The sequence below is a fragment of the Lissotriton helveticus genome, chromosome 3_1 (genome assembly GCF_964261635.1).
Source record: "Lissotriton helveticus chromosome 3_1, aLisHel1.1, whole genome shotgun sequence".
Classification (NCBI taxonomy): Eukaryota; Metazoa; Chordata; class Amphibia; order Caudata; family Salamandridae; genus Lissotriton; species Lissotriton helveticus.
In genome coordinates this window covers 21,224,888-21,244,709 of record NC_136061.1, presented here as the reverse complement: position 1 = coordinate 21,244,709, position 19,822 = coordinate 21,224,888, and the positions used below count along the sequence as shown (strand labels likewise).

The 19,822-nt window shown below is 48.9% G+C and overlaps 1 protein-coding gene across 1 annotated transcript in view; it reads left to right on the top strand.

Moving 5' to 3' along the window:
• Window positions 1–19,822, top strand: part of LOC144822056 (unconventional myosin-X-like) — a 618,454-nt gene that overhangs the window by 589,774 nt on the left and 8,858 nt on the right. Inside the window, exons 34-37 of the mRNA XM_078679130.1 lie at window positions 180–477; window positions 10,851–11,058; window positions 11,937–12,073; window positions 13,563–13,686. Coding sequence (XP_078535256.1) covers window positions 180–477; window positions 10,851–11,058; window positions 11,937–12,073; window positions 13,563–13,686 — 767 coding nt within the window. The remainder of the gene's footprint in view (window positions 1–179; window positions 478–10,850; window positions 11,059–11,936; window positions 12,074–13,562; window positions 13,687–19,822) is intronic.

The following is a 19,822-nucleotide window of genomic DNA, read 5'->3' as shown; positions in this document are numbered from 1 at the left end:
ACTGATCCTCGATGAGATATGAAACTGATTCCAGAACTTTTTATGGTAGGTAAAATATTACCAAGGAAATTATTCAACCCTTTTACCAACTGCATTATAGTATGCACATAGCGAGCGCTGCAGGATGAGTTCCCTTTCGATGCCTGTTGATGGATTGATGGACTCTGTTTTTTTTGCAGTGCAACGGGAGAAGGGCTACACCACCCTGCAGGACGAGGCCGTGAAGGTCTTCAACTCTCTGCAGGAGCTCGAGACGGTGGCAGACCCGGTGCCCATCATTCAGGGAATCCTTCAGACCTGCCAGGACCTGAAGCCCCTCCGGGACGAGATCTACTGCCAGCTGATCAAGCAGACCAACCACGTGCCGCAGCCGAGCAGCCGCGGGAACCTCCATCACTGGCAGCTCTTGTCGTGCATGAGCTGCACCTTCCTGCCCAGCCGCGGGATCCTCCGCTACCTCCGCTTCCACCTCAAGAGGTAAGGCGCCCTCCGTTGCTCCCGTCATGGTCATGTTATGTTAGTAACACTTGTATAGCGCACAAATACCACAGGTCTTCTGACACTTACTTAAGGGTTAAGATAACATGTTGCAGCTGATATTATTAAAATGATAAAGTCAATCTCTTCTGAAAGCTTGTTCAAGTAAGAACGTTTTCAATCTCTTCCAAAAGAGCAGGAGAACAGTTTCTCTCCTCAGACTTTCCGATAGTCCTTTCCAGATCTGAGATATCTAATCTGAAAATGCCCGACCACCCAAAGTTATTTTGTTAAAGCATGGACAGGTCAGCAAGATCGCCTCAGTGGATCGTAGCCCGCGTCCAGGTAAGTTGTGCCTCAGCCGTTCCTCGGTATAGTCTGGTACTGTGCATGTAACGTCTTGTGCGCAGTGCACGGACCTTTGAACATGGCCCTCTGTTTGACTAGCAGCCAATGCAATTTCTGCAGCAGTAGCGTAGCGTGTGCTCGTCTTTTTAGCTTGAACAGTAGTCTTGCTGCATGTTGGAAAGGGGAGTCTCTGGTTGGCGCAGTGCAGCACTGGCGACAAGCAGGGACCCTCTCTTCCACGTCAGGGCTAGGGGTTACCTTCAAGAACAACCTCTGCTTACCCTCTAGGTAGTGTGGCGCAAGCAGTCTAGGCTAATCTCTGGGGCACATAGGGTTAAACATTTGCAATATCATACCATCACAAACAACCCACCACACAATGACACCAAACTGTATTGTATTAAAAATATATTCTCTTTATATACTTTTCAGAAGCAGGCTTGTAAATACAGTCTTGGTTACTTTTGAGAATGCAAGGTTCCAGTTACTCTTAATAATGTCACAGTTCTTCAAAATACGATGTTTTGGGCCTTCTGCCCAATTTCTGTAAGATAATGTGCCTTCTAGCGCTTCTGGGCTTTGCGGCGCTCCTGTGCGCTCCGTTCGGTTTTCCTGCGCGGCCCCCCCCCAAGCCTCACCCATCACGCGTGAGCGGCGTACAGTGCGGTCCTGGCGAACCGGCGGTGTGAGGCGTACTGCTCTCAGTACGGACCCCACTGGTCAGGGTACGATGCAGCCCAGGCAAGGGCAAGGGCCAGGGAGCAGAGGCAGGGCTCAGGGCACGGTGCGCCTCGAGCGTAGGAGGGGGTGTGAAGCGCACGACTCTCAGCGCGCGCACTCCGGCTCCAGCGAGGCACACAGGTCGTTTGATCAGCGCACAGTACCTTGAGTCTTGTGGAGCGGACGGCTGAAAGGGGGGCCTGTCCCACGTCGTGTTGCTTCCCTGGGGTCGCAGCGAGCTGCGGCTCTCAGCTGGGCAGGTCACGGGTCACCCGGGGCGGCGGTGATTAGTGGCGGCAGGGTCCTTTCTTTTGGGGTTCGCTCCTACCCTGAAGGCGGCGGCTGTGAGGTGGCGGCAAGTGGCAGTACGGTCCCCAAGTGCGGGACGTACCCAGCCAAAGTGCCGATGGCAGCTGTGCACTCACAGCTGAGCTGGTCGGGCAGGATGCCGATCAGAGGGGGGTGATCACAGGGCGGCAGTCCGTCGTTGCAGAGGGGTCTACGGCGCAAAGCGCAGCCAACTCGGGTGCTTGGACCGGACGGGTCCTCCTTCACGTTGCTCTCGGGGCTCACAGGCAGATGCAGTCACGGTGTTCTGGCCAGCGGCGGCTGGGCTTCACGTTGCTCTTGCTGTCCACGTTGGGCCCCTGTCACGGTGCTCGGGGGGGATTTCGATGTCCTGGATCACGGGGAGCGTGGCAGAGACGCACAACGCTCTCAGACTCCTCAATCAGCGCTGCAGCGATAAGCAGCACACACAGCAGCTTTCTTCAGAGGGGTAGCACCCACTGTTCCTGGGGCGCTGGTCAGGGGGCAAGTTCAACAGCAAGCCCTTGGAGATCTTTAGCAGAGTTTGGCACAAAGTTCAATAAAAGCAAAAGTCTCTTGTAGTCTCTTCTTTTCCTCTCCTTCTGCAGCAAGGCATCAGACACAGGCCAGAGACAGCACTCCTCCTTGTAGTCCTTCCAGGTCCTTCTCTTCGGGCAGAGTTTCTTCTGTAGCGCAAACAGGATCTAATTTACAAGGAGCAGGGCTCCTACTTTTATACCCAGTTTCTTTTGTTCTTACAGGCCAGGGGGGCCTTTGCCTAACTGCTCTCAGCTCCTGAGCACTTGTGGTGGGTACTTCTGCTTCTGCATTCAGTGTGAGGGCAGGCGCATCAGCCGCTCCCCAGGGGGGCGGAGCCAGCATTGTGAGGACAGGGGCAGCCTGAGCACTTTGTTGACAAGCTTCGGTCCTTCCTGGGCCAGGTGCAGGCTGAGTCATCAGTCGCTCCCCAGGAGGGCGGAGCCAGCATTGTGGAGGCAGAGCACAGCCTGATGCATCATTCAGGGAAACTCCCACCCCCCACTAAGGTATCATCCTGCTATTCACCACCTGTCAACTCCCAGCCCTGTCACTCACACAACTCAGACAGTCAGATACACACAAAAGCAGAGGCGGGCTGAAATGGTTAGACAAGCAAATGCTAGCTTTCTAAAAGTAGCATTTGCAAACACAGGATATTAAAATAAACTTTACTAAAAGAAGTATTTTATTATTCTGAGTTCAGGCATACTAAACATTAAATTCTACCATGTTCCCTGAGCCTGCTGGGATTATAGAGTGTAATAATTCCAGCAGCCCATCTGGCCTAAAGGGAACTGGTAGCCTTACAATAGTGAAAAACGAATTTGGCAGTAATTCACTATTAGGACATGCCACACACATCAGAGCATGTCCTACCTTACACTTACAATGCACCCTGCCCTCAGGCCTACCATAGGGGTGACTAATATGAAGTTAAGGGAAGGTTTAGGGGCTGGCAAGTGTGTGCACTTGCCCAGCCAGCATGACAGTACCAGACTGCACGCAGGTTCTGCAATGGCAGACCCTAGACACATTTTAAGGTTGCTTCTGTGGGTGGTGCAACCAGCGCTGCAGGCCCACTAGCAGTATTGGCATTTACCAGCCCTGGCACTCCTGGTGCACTTTACTGGGGACTAACAGTAAATCCAATGAACCAATCATGGACATCAATCACATGTACACTTTACAACAGGGAGAGCATATGCACTTTAGCACTGGTCAGCAGTGGTAAAGTGCCCAGAGTCATTAAACCAACAAAAACAGGTCAGAGAGAGTATTGGAGGAAGGCAAAAAGTTTAGGGATGACCCTGCCAAGAGGCCCAGGTCCAACACTGCATCATTCATAACCACCTGGAGTTTAATGAACAACTTATTGGGGTGACCGGTTTACAAGGCATTGCCATAATCCAACCATGACAAGATCATTGTTGCCACCACTGTTCACATAGTTGTGAAAGAGAGAATTGGAGCCAATATCCGGAGCTGCCTCAGGAGACCTGTGCAGCTCCCACTCTGCCGCCACCTGCCCCCCATCGATAGGTTCCTATCCAGCTTGATACCAAGACTTTTCACTCCTGGCACGGAGTCTGGGGCAGGACCGAACTCCCAGGGCCATGAACCATCCATCCATGGATTCCCCTTCATGGTGATAGTGGAGCCTCAGTCTTGTCTGGATTCACTTTCAGAGAGTTCGCTGTCATCCAGTTCTCAGTGAACCGCAGAGTATTGTGTATGTTCAGCTGCGCCTGCGTGGAACTCTCAATCCGTAAGACCAGCTGGGTGTGATCTGCATAGTTAGAGTTGGCAATCCAGCTGTGCCAATGATACATTCAAAGGGTATAAACAGATGTTGAAGAGCAGTGGGGACAGCGCAGATCCCTGGTTGAGGGATGTTGGATTGCGGATCCCGTTGTATTGTATGTATTGTATTGTATGGCACATTTATAGAGCGCAACTGTGCAGCTTGTTTCTCAGCAGTGCAAAAGATCTCCACACCCTCGCTCCTCTTCTCAGTCTTCTGCATTCCCACCGTCTCTCAGCTGGAAGCTAATGCGGTTGGACAGTGTCCGTGGGCACCATGGGTTAGTGCGGCCACATCTACACAACCCCACCGCTTGCAGCACACAGTGCTGTGGCAGACGGGGGCAGTGGTAAGTTTGGAAAGATTAGGCAGTTGTTGTACTGGCCACCGCCTTTACTCACAGACGATTTTATTACCAGATCAGAGATGTCCATATTCCCACTGATAGATGTGATCCGTTACTGGAAGAGAGGCAGCGGGTGAGATGTGCCCCACTAGCTTATTTTAGGATGACGCAAGTGAACAAGAATACTAGGAGCACAAGAACCTTCTTTGCCACCTAAGGTTAGAAGCATTGTGCTGAGGTGTCATGCAAAAGTGATGCCAGCAGAGACCTGAAGCTTGCGCACGTCACAAGTCAATGATGTCATTAACATCGTACACATCCTGTCATTAGTCTGTCCTTGCAGTGCTTTCGAGTCTGGGCGCTTACAATGCTCAGTTAAGAAGGTTCCACCGCAGAGTTGAGTCTGATTATAATTGTTAGTTGTGTTGTAATTGATGTTCCTGTACAGTTTTCAATAGGCAGGAAAATTGTTATAGGTGTCTGTGAGTTAGTGTTTGGTGGGTGTGGTTATTTGTAGTTGTCTGTGTGGGTCAACGTTCAGTGTGTGTGGGCAGAGGAGGTATTCTTGGGGGGTGCTTTGCTTGTAGCATTTTATTGAGGTAGCTTAAAGTAGTGTTCTTTTGAGGTTCCACTGTAGCCTTATAATGGCCTGCGTCAGATGTGTTGGTATTGGGGCTTTAGATTCGCATGTGCTTTTCTGGATTTGTAGGTGTCTTGTCAGGAAGGAAGGGGCTTTTGCGAGCATGGCTTAACCCAGGTTTAAGGCATGTCAGAACGGTGGTCGAAGTTTGTGTATTGTTCTGTCAGATGTTGTTTGTTAATTAATGATGTTTGCTGCTCTTGTGAGCACGGTCACACCTGACTACATGGCTTAGCTTCCTTTTGTTCAATACATGACATCAATTGTGCCTAATGATTTACTCTGTAGGCACATCATTGAGTGAAAACTATGCATTCTGTGTCCGCACGTTCCATTGTATTGCTTGACTGGCTGCAGTGAACATTCAACCCTGAATGAGAACCTTTTCCAGGCCTCCACAGCCATATCAAGGGAGCTCTCTTGTTCCAGCTTTGAAAACACAACTAGATGGTCCCCTTTGCAGGAGCACCAGGGGCCAGATGTACGACCATGTCATGTAGCGACTCACAAATTGCACTCAATTGCGAGTCGCAATTTGCGAGTTGCTAAATGCCATGTACAACAGTGTCTTAGACACTGTTTGCGATTCCCAGTGGGGTCGCAAATTGTATGCCTCATCAATATTTATGAGGAATCGCAATTTGCAACCCCATTGGGAATGGCAGGTCCTCCCAGGTATGGTGGCCTGCTGGGCTCAGCAGACCTCTGTCTGGGACTGCTTTTAAATAAAGCAGGCTGTGTTTCTGGGTTGCACGCTAAAGTTTAAATTCTGACTAATATTGGATAGTGAATAAACCAGTGGAAACAGTAGTGCACTTGGTTACCCCTTTTTGAATTCATTGTACACATCCCTGCGTGCCATGCCTACTACCCACTGCCTGAAGCCTAGGTAAGACACCCCTCTAGCCGGGTGCCCTATGCCAGTGGTGACAGTACAGGTGCACGATCCCTGTACCACTACAGTGTCTAAGTCCATTCTTAGACATTGTAAGTGCAGTGCTGCCATTAAGAGTGTATGGTGCTGGGAGGTCGTCGTTACAAACTCCACAGCACCAAAATGGCTACAATGAAAACTGAGAAGTTTGGTGTCAAACCTCTCAGCATATTAAACCCACACTGATGCCAGCGTGGGATTTAATGAAAAATGCACACAGAGGATATCTTAGAGATGCCCCCTGAAAACGGACCTACCACTACTATCCAGGCTGAGTGTCTGCTCACCGGCTGCCACCACCAGACATGTTTCTGGACCCCTGGGTTGAGAGCTTGCTGCTCTCTGAGGCCTCAAACAATGCACATCCCAGGACGAGGTGCCAAGCCTCCTCCCCAGGATGAGCAGGGTTCACGAAGAGGAAACTTCAAAGGCTTGCCGCCTTTGTGAGCTTCCCCAGGCCACTTGATGCTTTCAGCAACTGGTCCCCACTGGTTCTGACCCCCACTTTGGACGGGAGAGCCGGCGGGAAAAACAAGTGAGGAAGAGAGGTTGCCTACCCCTGCCAACTCCACCCCTCAGGTGGGGGGGGGGTGAAGCACAACTCTCAGTCCCTGCCATCTTGCAGATGGGGGGACCCAGCCAACCAGGGAAAGGCTTATGCCCCCCTCCAACTAGTATTTAGGGGCACCCCTGAACCTTGCTTCCTCAGACAAGAACCTGCAAGAAAAAAAGGACCGAACAGCCGTGCTGCAGCTAACAAGAGGACACCCACTTACTTGGCCTCAGCCCTCCCGGCCTGTCCCCACCTCGAACCGGCTTCAGCAAAATCCTGGCGTGGCCTGCAGCCAGCAACCTCAAAAACTCCGGAAGACCTGCCTGCCTACAATCCCAAAGACTGTCTCCTGTGAACGTATTTGTTCAAACACCAGACTCCATCTCCGCAAGGATCCGCAAATCTGCCTCACTCTGCACCCGGTGCCCACTGCCCAAGTTCAAGTGGCCCAACACCAAGCAGAGGTCTCCCCGGCGATTCTGACCCAAGATCCGGTGACCCCTGACCTGCCTCAAGCTTCCAGCCGACGCCTGCAGCCTCAAACCGGTAGGTTCCCCCGACAGCGACCAGTAGTTGGTAAGAAGATCTGACCCTAAAAGGCACCTTTGCACCCGATGCCCACGTTCTTGAGTGGCCCAACCGACAGTGCCTAACCAACCCCCAACATCCCAACTTACCTCTCCAAGTGGTGGTCACGCCCAGAAGACCATCGTCCGCGAGCCTGCAGTGCTTTTGCAAAACAGAGACTCGCCATTGAAAGCTACAGGGATTTCGACGCCAAAACAGCATTCTGTACCCGGCTGCCCTAGTGCCGCTGAGGGTGCAACGCTTGTGCTGGACTAAACCCCCGTTTGCCCTGAGCTATAGTCCAGGAGCTTTGCTCCCACACCCAGCGGCCAGCTCGTCAGCAGCCACCAACCGGAGGCTCCCTAACCCAACTGGATAATATTGGGCCTCAGCACTCTGCACCCGGCCGCCCTAGTGCCGCTGAGGGTGTAATAAGAGCGCATCCTTGACCCTGGGGGACCCATGAGTCTAACCCCAGAACACCAACTCCCACAATAAAGTACTTATTTTTGAACCAATAACACTATGTTCGAGGCATATGAGCTGCAGATCATATACTGTGCATTAGATCGCCACCTGGTGTTGGGCTCGGATTATTGCAGGTTGTTGTCTTCTTGGAAGAAGTCTTTGTAGTCACAAGATAGGTGACTCCTCCCTTGGACAATACTGCATGGGCATCGACTCCATCCTTAGATTGTTTTTTTCCGCCACTGGGTTCGGATGAAAGTTTTCCGCTCCGGCTAGAAAAGACTTTTCAGCAACTTCGAAGCGCAAAAACTTTATACAAACATCATCGACATCGAATAAACTACTTTCGACATCAGCTACATTCCGGTGTTTTCCTCCATAGGATAACATTGACTGTTTTTTCTATGAAAAGTTTCTAAGTGTGGGGTTGGAAAACGAAATTCTTTAAAATTATACTCAATAAAAAAAAACGATTTGACGTACCTGTTTACAGGAAATGTCCCAGTGTAGTATCCAGGTATACTACACTGTGTAAGCAAAGCAATCCCAAAAGTAACTTACCTGTAATTTTACTACAAATCCTATACAATGTATATGTGCTGTATTTACAAAGCCTTGCATTTCTAAGTAACAATACTGTGAGTCAAAACAAAGTGCATATACAACTGACAAACTGTATTACAACTGTATATTTACTACAAAGTGTTTATGATTTACCTCTGCCAGGCTTGCTTGGTTCAGGGAATAAAAGAACTAAAAGAATATTTTTGTACAAAAACAATTGGCCTAGAGTTAGTTCTTGAGTGTGTGAATTCATTTGCTGACTGAGTGTGTACAATTAATGCTTAACACTGTCCTCTGATACTGCCTTACTGCTCGACCACACTACCACCAATAGAGAGGGTTCTATCTAACTCTGCCTCTGGGGTTCCACTGGATTCTGTACACACTATACCTCACTTTGGTATAGTATAGTCAGAGCCAGCTGCCTACACCTATTAACTGAAATTTTGCAAAATCCACAGACGTAGTTTTCCAAAGAGTATAAGAATGAGATGTGACGTAGAAAAAACAAAAGTGGGATTGTGGAGGTGGTGGCTCAAAGATTCGAAAAAGAGATAATCTGAGCAGGATGGGATATTGAGGGCCAGATGAACGACAATTACATTCAGCGACTCGCAAATTGTGCTCAATTGGAGTCGCAATTTGTGAATCACTAAATGCCATGTACGACAGTGTCCGAGACACTGTTACCGATTCCTATTGGGGTCGCAAATTGCATGCCTGATGCATATTAATGAAGCACTTGCAATTTGTGACCCCATTGGGAATGGCTGGCCCTCCCAGGGATGCTGGCCTGCTGGGCTCAGCAGACCTCCATGTCTGGGACTGCTTTTAAATAAAGCAGTTTTTTAATGCAGCCCTGTTTCCTTAAAGGATAACTGGATGCATTTAAGAAAAGAAAAATGAAACGTTTTCGTTTCATTTTTTAAGGGCAGGCAGTGGTGGCCCCTGGTACCAATGCCTGCCCCAAAAAATATTTCCCCCGGGTTTCACGATGGGAAAGGGGTCCCCTGGGAACCCCTTTCCATTTGCGAGTGCTTTACCACCCTGTTGAAGAGGACAGTAAATTGCGAGTGTTTTGCGACCTCAATCGCGGTCACAAAACATTCTTACATAGGGTAGAGAGTCGCTATAGGAAGGGACGCCCTTGGACGCCGCTTCCTAATAGCAACTTGCAATTCCTATTTAGCGAGTTGCAAAAAAAATTGCGACTCAATAAATAGGGATTGTACATGGTCCTATTAGATTTTGCATGCACAAACTGGTCACAAATTCGTTTACGTTTGCAAAATAGGGTTGTACATGTGGCCCAAATTCTTAAATGTCACCCAGTAGGAGAGCGCTTTTGTTTGGTGAGCTGTGGTATTTTCAACCAATCATTTGGCTACACTCTAGTGTGTACTCGAGGATTGGAAAAGACATTAGATGAGATTCAAGAGGAAGGCGGGGAGATGAAACCTGATGATGTGTTACAATGAGTCGTGGTGAATATGCCGTTAAAGAGAGTTGAACATGTGATGGAGACAGGTCAAAGGGAGGTTATGGACGAGTGATGGAGACGAAGCAGATTAGAACACTTGATGGGTTTGTGGTCGAGTGAGAGAGAGTTTGAGATTAGTGATGGAGGCCGGACAATCAAAGAGATGAGGCTGGAGGGGAGAAAGCAGACCTGAAGAAGATCTTAGGAAGGATGGTGGAGGCAGGACTGGAGAATGGGATTGGGGGAGGAATGTTGAAGGCTACAATTGCAGGAGGGCTTCAGAAGGGTATTCGAGGTTGTTTACTTGTAGACTTGCCGAGACCAGTGAAGGAGATGGGACAAAGTGAGGATCTGGGAGAATATGGCTGCGATTGACAGTGTTTGAGAAAAGTCAAGAAAAATGTTGAAGGGGCAATAGAATATGAAGGAGATGAAGCCCTGGTGGGAACAGTAATGAAGATGAGCGGTGCCAGTGAAGATCTGGAGAGGGAAGAAAGAGCTCAAAGACGAGGGCCAGGAATGACTAGATACAAATGGATCAAGACGCCACACTGGATGAATGTGTGAATGTGGTGGTGAGGAGCTGGCCTGGTAGAGTATTACAATAAAAGACGTCTAGATGGGGCAGTGGGGATGGAGACAGGGGGAGTTGGAGAAACCCAACAATGAAAGCTGCTCTGCCACCAGGAAGGACATCTATTCTGTGCCTAATGTCCGTGGGATCAGTTTTCTGGTGCCCCCAGTGTTTCCAGAGAGTGAGCGTGAGTGATGAACCTGGGCCCCCCTTTATCAGAAGGGTGGTCGTGCACCAATGAATCAACGCACACAGCCTCGATCGATGGTGCTGAGTCTGACCCGTTGCGCCAGAGGGATGGGTGGTGAGGGGCTACAGGATGGCAATGGAGGGGAGAGCATAGGCCGGTGGTCAGTGTGGAGCAGGGGAGTTCAGTGCTCGGGAGTGCGGAGAGGGAGGGAGGGAGTTTCTTGTGTTCGGGGGGAGGAGAGCGGGTTTGGGGGTTGGCATCCACTTTGCAGTCTTATAAAAACGAGGAATTCTCTTTTCTCTTCATTTTTGTAACCTATTTTCTCTCTCTTCTGTAAAGAGTGAAGGAGCACTTCCCTGGTTCACCAGTAGACAAGTTCGCCCAGTTCATTACAGATTCCTTGAAGAAGACCAAAGCTCGTGAGTTCGTCCCATCGCAGGAGGAGATCTCGGCTCTCATCACGCGGCAGGAAATGACGACAACCGTTTATTGTCATGGTGGCGGCTCCTGTAAGATCAGCATCAACTCCCATACCACAGCCGGGGAGGTAAGATGGGCCTGCCTTGTGCATCAGTCAATCGAAGGGTGTAATGAGACCGGGAGGCAGTCCACAGGGGTCCTGAGGGGTAGTCGTGCTTAGAGGAATTTTGTGCCATAAAGAGGTTCATCACAAATAACCTGTGGTTCATCTTATTGTTTTGAAACTGAATTTCTTATGGCAGACCCATAAAGTGCCCCCGATGTTCTCTGTTCCCTCCTTCGTTACCTCCCATGGTTGATTCTGCTTAATATATTATTACGAAGAACAACTTCCCTATGGTCTGTTTATCACTCTCCATGGGGGTGATCACTCGAGCCAAGGCACTCACACTGTTGGATGTACAGCATCAAGTCCTTACTCGCACTGTGAGTGATAAACTACACACAGCTTATCTGAATATTGCTATATTCTGGTTTTTTTAAATCCCACAATACTTCATGCATTCCCAAACCTCGAACGTCTCCTAGAACTATTCTATTTGTACAAGAAACGCGTATCCGAGGCCACAGATCGCGGTAAATTCTGGGATACCATCCTCTCAACGAAGGATGGCGGCGCGAACTCTTCATTTATTGTGCTGGTGTTTATGCAGTGCTGCATTTTATGCACAAATGGTGTTTTGTTTTGTTGTGCAGAATCATGTCCAGGTTTAAGGTGAACTGACACTATCTAGGTTTTGACCCATAAATGTTGCCCTGTATTCTTTTGTGAGTGCTGGATGTGCCTCTCCGTCCAGCAGTGGCTTCATCCAGACTAAATGATTATCTTTTCGATTACTCCTTTATTGTATTTCTCTGGGGTTCCTTTTCTGTTTTGTTTTAGTTGAGGATGATGGTCATTGTGTTGATGATGATGGCGTGATAACGATCTTTGTTATTACACAGGTGGTGGAGAAGTTGATCCGCGGACTCGCTATGGAGGACAGTCGAAACATGTTTGCACTATTTGAGCGAAACAAGCTTGTGGACAAGGCCATCGAGAGCCGGGTGATCGTTGCCGATGTTCTGGCCAAGTTTGAGAGGTGCGTGAAGCAGTTGGGTGCACACTCCTCGACATCGCGGGCCCAAGAGCTGTTCTTTCTTGCGGCTATCGTCTTCTCAAAGCCTCTCCTTCTCCTCATTGGACTCCAATCTCTCGTCCTCATCACAACTGTTCTTTAATCAATCAATTAGTATTTGTTAAGTGCGACTACTCACCCACTGGGGTCTCACGGTGCTGGTGGGGAAGGGAGGCTGCAGGTCCTACAGGGCGCTGAGGTTCAGTCCAAGAGACAGGTCTTGAGATCCTTCCTGAATTAGGTTAGCGATGGGGCTAGCCTGAGGTGGAGAGGCAGGGGTTCCAGGTTTTGGCAGCGAGGTAGGAGAAGGATCTTCCTCCAGGCCTGGTCCCTTTTAATGGTTCCTCTTCCTCGCATTATTGCTCTCCGACATTATCAGGTCTCTCCTTTTACTATTTCTCTCTCTCTCTCTCTCTCTCTTTCTCTCTCTCTCCTTACCTCTCATCTACTGACACCTCCCCACATACTTCTCAAACCCTCACTTCTCTCTCCCTCACATCCTCAATCCATCCTCTTAGCTCCTCCCTCTGCCCTCACTACTCTCCTCACCACCTTTTCCAATATCTGCTCCCCTCTCCTGTTTCCTGCCTCTAGTCCCTTCTTTCCTCACATTCACTCTACCCTCCCATCCTATGCTTTCCCTGTCTCTCCTCATTACATCATCTGCTCTTCATGAAACCTCTCCCCTACTCCTCTCTGTCTCGGTTCTCTCCTCCCTGTCACTCTCTCCACTCTCTGTATTCTCCTCGTCTGCAGCGTTCTGTTCTTCACCTCTTTGCAGCTCACATTTCCTTTACCTTACCTTCTCCTCATATCCACACACTATCACCTCTCATCTCCTCTTAACTTTTCATACCACTACCTTTGCCACCTCTACATGCCTTTAGTTTATTGCCACCTCTACTTCCGCTCACTCTGGTTAATAAGGCTGTGTACCTGTTGTCCACACCTCTTCTTCTGCTCACATTGGCTACTATGACTGTGGGGCTGTTATCTCCTCCCCTCCTTCCCCTTGAAAGCACTACTAATCCCCTGAGATGACTAAGCACTAACTTCTGAGAACAGCATGAGACAGTGTAGAAGCATGGGGGGGGGGTACTGATTGAATAGCCAGGTTTCCAGACCTTTCCTGAATCCAAGCAAGTTTGAATCTTTCTTGAGAGTTAGGGGAAGGGAGCACCACAGCCTAACTCTGGTTGTGAAAAAAACTCCTCCCGCCCCATCTATTTTTTATTTTATTTGGGAACAGCAAAGTTTCTGCTGGCGGCAGACCGGAGCGCTCATTAGGGGGTGTAGGGTTTAAAATAGTGAGTGGAACGCTGGCCGTGCACTGTGGGGCTGCTGTCTCCGGCTCTCCTTCCACTGACACTGGTTGCTATGACTGTGGGCTGTCTACCATCATTCTACCCTTCCCGTTGTTTACTAACACTGATTCTCTTCCTCTGCTCTACAGGTTCGCCGGCACTGAGGAGGGGGCGGAGGAGGGCCAGTGGAAGCTTTACTTCAAGCTCTATTGCTTCCTGGACATCGAGAATGTTCCGAAGGAAGGGGTGGAGTTCGCCTTCATGTTTGAGCAGGTGAGTGCACTCATACTGATGGTTGTTCGGTGGTGTCAGGCTGCTCTTGCTGTTCTTGATGGGAGTGGCAAGGCTACCAGACCATTTAAAAATGGACCCTTCTCAGAGACTGGAGCACGGATTTAGACTCTGCGATGGTTGCCGAAAAGGCAGTATATTTAAATCGGAAATGTCCGCGAAAGTGGGGGACAATTTGGGGAGCCTGGAATGAGTATAGAGGAAATATTTGTGAACCACCCCAGTTGGAAAGTGATACTGATTCAGATTGTTAGGAAGGGGAGACGGGATTATCCAGGATTGGAAAGCTTATGATGATTAGATATACTGGTTGTGATATTTGTGTTCCCTTGCGATCATATAACGTGTCCACCACATGTCTTCATATTAACTATGCACGATTGATAAGTACAATGTATACCTTGAAAATGTCCATTGTTCACTTGTATTATCAATAAAAATTGTTTTTAAAAAAAAAATGGACCCTTGGGGTGGAAGGTGCAAGGACCATGGAGGGGCTTACTTCCTATAACAGAGCATGATTTTATTGAGCGTGACCAGAACTCCAAGATAGTCTCTGTCTGTGTCACATTATAAAACTACGGAAACTGAGACATGAGTAAATTCATTGGACATTTTTTTTTAAAAGAGTTTTATATAGTGTGAACTTGACCCTAAGATATTGGTTATCAGAGCGCTTTACATGAGCATCAGTTGCGTTACAGATGGACACATTAATTTCTTTGTTTGGCACGGGGAGATTAAGTGATTTGCCCGGAATTTGCCCAGGATGTTGAGCGTCCCTGACGAGACTCGAACCCGCTTCCCCAGCTTCAAGGGCAGCCACTCGAACCGTAATGCTACATCCTCTCTGCTGACATTCTGCTCCCTTCTTTCACCCCTGAACAAATCTGCTGAACCTGGTGCAACCTAAGCCTTTTCCAGCCTCCCCTTTATAGCATCTCCTGTTAGCTGCACCCCACAGCCCAATGCATTGACCAGAATCACAGGTTAACTTACTAATCTGATGTTAGAGTGGTAACTTATCCAGTGATCTGCGCAGCACAACGTATTACCTGCATCCTATAGCCAGTCTTATTAACCCTTTGCATGCTCATGACGGCCCCCGGCCATCATGCGTCACAGTGGGCATGTGCTCACAACGGCCGGGGGCCGTCAGAATCCCGACCACCATGTAAATGACCCACACAGCACGAAAATTCGCTGCGCATGCAAGGGGTTCCAAGGGATGCCGATGCGGGTCGTGACATAGGCGAAATAGTGGGTGCTTTGGTCCTCATGCAATAGTGCATAACACCAGCACCTTGACCCTGGCGTACATGAGGCACGCGATTTTGCTTTTTAAATCACTCTCTTTCAAGAATTGAGAAAGGGATCACCTAACTGTGAGTAGACGGTTGGGTTGCACATTGACCAAGGGTTGGGTACACCTTAGCGTGTGTAGACCGCCCTGGTCACTTTCACTGGTCCTGACGAAAACCTGGCATTCTCCACCTAGAGGTTGAAACATGTAGACCGTTTTTTAATTCACCAACTATCACATAAAGATACTGAGGGTCAATTATACCTAACACGGTATCGCCAGAATCCCCTTTTTTAATATTGTTCAGTTTGCTCCAGAATAAATCGTTCCCGCGAAGGAGTTAAAACTGGCCAATTTTTCATTCATTCACTTTTTCCACACAATCATAAAATACCCGCTCCACTTTAATCAGGTGTCGCAGCACATGCGATCGGCACTCGGCTGTTTGGGTGGGACCCCGATGATGAAGCATGTCACCAACTAGGTTGGTGAGTGAGAGGTCTTCTTAAAAAGGAGAATTTTTTCCTTTTTTGTGTGCACCGCCTGTCTGACTTCAGAGACATCGCCATGTCTCTAGGGTGTACCCCTCCTAATGTTTTGACTATCAAATGACTCTCACAAAGACCGCTTATCTTCTAAACCTCACAGACCCACTTCTTAACGAGACATTGTGACTCCATTGCATTAACTGGACCTCACAGCCCAGTTTTCCACCCGACCTCAGATCTGCAGCTTATCAACTGAGCTTCACGGCACGTTCCGTGATCTCTACTCCAAGGTCCCAACCAGGACTCATGGCACCTTTCTTACAACCTCCGTGTTGCCCCCTCAAACTTTGCCCGCAAGTCCTCCCACCGCACCTGTTTCTAGGGCTTGGACTTTGCATTTTACCGCTCTTATTACTCTCCTTCTCTTGACACATCCCTCTCCGTCTGGTGAACTACATACTGAACGTCTGTACCCTCCACCACAAACACCCACACCTGCTGGCCGGACTGGCCATATGGTTGTAAAACTTTACCTCCGAGGCCCTCCTCATCTGACCCTGCTCGGAACACGAAGGGCTTGATTACGGTCTTGGCAGTTGTGTTACAATTTCACAAATGCATCGATATCCCGTCCGCCGTACTACAAGTACCATAGGATATAATGGAATTGTAATTTGTCAGGCGACATATCCGTCACGTTTGTGGTGGAGTAACCCTGTCTTCCAAGATCATAATCCGGCCCTAGGTTGCCGGGGCTGTACATTACGCAATCCCGTTCCAAGCTTCAGGACGAACCAGTCTGGGAGTAGTTGCTCCGAGGAGAAGTGAGATGCTCCGAAGGGCTTGCTGCCTTGTAGCCGAACACTTGAGAAACAACTTTATTTATTGTAGCAGAAGCTTCATGAACAAGGGGGACTGCACATAAGACAGATGGACGTGTGGGACACTTTAGGAATGGATTATGTGTAGTTATGATTAGATCAGGACTTAACGTGAAAAGCAATTTTTTGTTTTTTTATTGACTTCTGCACCGTTAAACAAATCAGCATATATCCTTAAAAAAATAAGTACATCCATTTTGGGTTCTTCATAGCTAGTTTCATGCAGACCTGCTAAAAGGGTGCAACAAAAGAGTGGGGTTCCAAAAGGGAAGTATCAGATTTGAACTTTGATAGGACTCTTTGCTCCTCAATGCAGAAAGCAATGATTGAACTGACTTTCTCCAAACTTGGCATGTAAACAGGACCTCACTCGAACAAATGCCTGTGATTCGTTTGGTGCAAATCCGTTCAATAGTCTTAGAGAATTTCACATTTTAAAGTGTTCCACTTTGGGAATTAAGTGCTTACGTTTCATAGATTGCATGGCAGTTGAAAAGATGTATTTTTGATTTGCCTGCAACTCGCCATTGGACAGATGGACATGAGGTCTGACAGACATTTAGCTTGTTAAGTCTTACGTGGCAGCAACAACTTTTGTGCACATCCATCTGCCGCGGGCAAAACCATGTTCATGCTCTAATAGCGTTGGTGACCCTTAATGAATCTGCATGAAGGTTGTCCGTCTGTCTGCACAGCAAGTGCAGTGCAGGAGTCTCAGGGTTCATGCTTTCCTGACAACGGAAACACCAAGTTAAGTGGAAGGACAGAAAATAGTTCATTTTGACCTAAAGTTGGTGGTGATCCACAGATCTGCAGAACCCTGATAGGCCCTTCTGATGCTCACCCTACTCTTAAAGTTTGAGTTTGCTACAAATCCGTCAAGAGGACGAACACTTAATGGGGTGATTGAAACCGCAGCGTTTCCCGTTTTAAACCCACAGGGATCTGAGCTGTCTGCTGCTGAATGAACCTTGAACGGACTTACAAAGTTTGCGTGGAACTAGAACTTCACTCATGGAAGCGCCTTTGCTTGGTTTGGTGTGATTTATTCATTAGATCTTAAGATATTAGCATTAGTGATGTGTTGGAGTTGTGGAGGGGAGTTCTAAGGTATTAAACTTTGGGGAGACCTGGAGCTTTAGTTCTCTAATCCAAGTTGCCAGACTGTAAACAGGCTTACATTTTGAAATAAAAGCCCCCCCCCATTGGAACAGGAAGCCTTTGGCTCCTGTAGTCATTTTAGTAAGTAATGAAACAAGGAAAGGATCAGGAGTTTTAAGATTACTGTTAAATAATCCACTCATTGTTCTGACTCCTACCTGGTGGGACAGCCCCCCCCGCTGCCCCCAGACTGAACCCCTGCACCTCTTCCTCCCTTGACTAAGCGAGCAGGTGTCTAGGCGCTGTTGGTAAATGCACGATAAAGACAACACCTAGAAATCTTTGCATTCATTTATCTGTATGTTTCTGTGAGGTGGACGGGCCCCAGGGACGTCGGTGCGTATCACAGACGTCAATAGGTAATAAACCTAAACCTAGCACAAGAGAGTGGTATGTACACCGCTCCAAGTACTACAGTGTGCAGATGGGACGGCACATCAGAGTGCACACATAATATCAGATAGTAGAAATTAGAACCAGAGCAGTGGTGCCCAAGTAAAGATACATAGAGCATGCAGTAGAGACCGTGCCATTTAAAGACAACCCTGAGCCCGATTTCTCATCCACAATTCAAACCCAAAACAGTCCAAGACGTGTCTGCACCTCTGCTCGTCATCACATACCCCGAGCCTCCACTCGGGCCAGAAGAGACCTGGTCACCTTCCTTCACACAACAAAAGAGGCGAATAGAAATATTTACTTCACAGAGAAGAAATACATCCGTTTCAGAAGAGCACGGCTGTTCTTTAGTTCATAGCAATGTCTCGCAAATCCTGAACATATTACTTATACTTGTAGATGGTTCACTACCGAACTTCGAGAGTCCAGACGCACTTGCCGCCGCCTCGAAAAGGCCTGGAGGAACACCAAATCCACAGAAGCCCACAACAACTTCAGAGCCGCCACCAACGCCTACCACCAACTCATCAGAAAAACAAGGAAAAAAGCTATTGAAGACAGAAACTCCACACATGCACACAAGAGCAAAGAACTCTTCAACATCAAGGAGTTCGCCCAACCCACCAGCGAGTCTACGGACATCCCTCCCTCACAAGTCCTCTGCGACAAACTCAGCACCTTTTTCCACCACAAAATCAAGAGCATCTATGACAACTTCGATGAAGACAACCAACACACTGAACCCTCACCAACCACCCCCAACACCCTGAAGCCAGTGATCGACAACTGGACAGCCCTCACCACCGCAGACACACGGAAGACAATGAAGTCAATCCACTCCGGGGACCCCACGGACTCCTGCCCCCACCACATTTTCAACAGAGCTGCTGACGCCATCGCACCCATGCTCTGCCACACCTGCAATCACTCCCTGGCAACGGCCTCGTTCCCTGACGACTGGAAACATGCTGAGATCAACCCCCTCCTGAAGAAACCCTAGGCGGACCCTACCGACCTCAAAAACTACAGACCCATCTCTCTGCTCCCGTTCCCAATGAAAGTAATCGAGAAAGCCATCAATAGCCAACTCACATTCATCGAAGAGCACAACATCCTCGACTCCTCCCAATCTGGATTCAGAATAAAACACAGTACGGACACTGCCCTCCTCGCCACAACAGACGACACCCGTACCTTACTGGACAAAGGAGAAACAGCAGCCCTCATCCTCCTCGATCTCTCAGCGGCGTCCGACAGTCTCTCACCGCACCCTAATATTCAGACTCCATGGCGCAGGGATCCAAGACAAGGCCCTCGACTGGATCCGCTCCTTCCTCTCCGGCAGAACATAGCGGGTCAGACTTCCCCCCCCCCCCTTTCCACTCGGACCCTACACCTACCACCTGTTGAGTCCCCCAGGGGTCCTCCCTCAGCCGTACGCTCTTCAACGTCTCCATGGCTCTTCTGGCCCCCATCGTCAGAACCTACGGACTCCACATTGTGTTATACGCAGATGAAACCAACCCGTCCTCTCCCTATCCAACTAACCCAACACTGCCAGACATAACTTTCGAGAAGGCATGAAAGCGGTTGCCAAATGGATGAAAAACAGCTGCCTACAACTAAACACCAACATAACGGAAGTACTCGTCATGGGCCCAAACCCAGATGCCTAGAAAGACACCTGGTGGCTCCCCGCCCTAGGAAGCCCGACTACCCCACGGACCACGCACGCAACCTGGGAATCATCCTGGACTCTGAGCTCAAAATGGACCGCCAGTTAAACTCCGTCTCGTCCTCCTGCTTCCACACCCCCTGCCTCCTACTTAAGACCTTCAAATGGATCCCCCTTGAACACAAAAGACCGTCACTCACGCCCTGGTCAC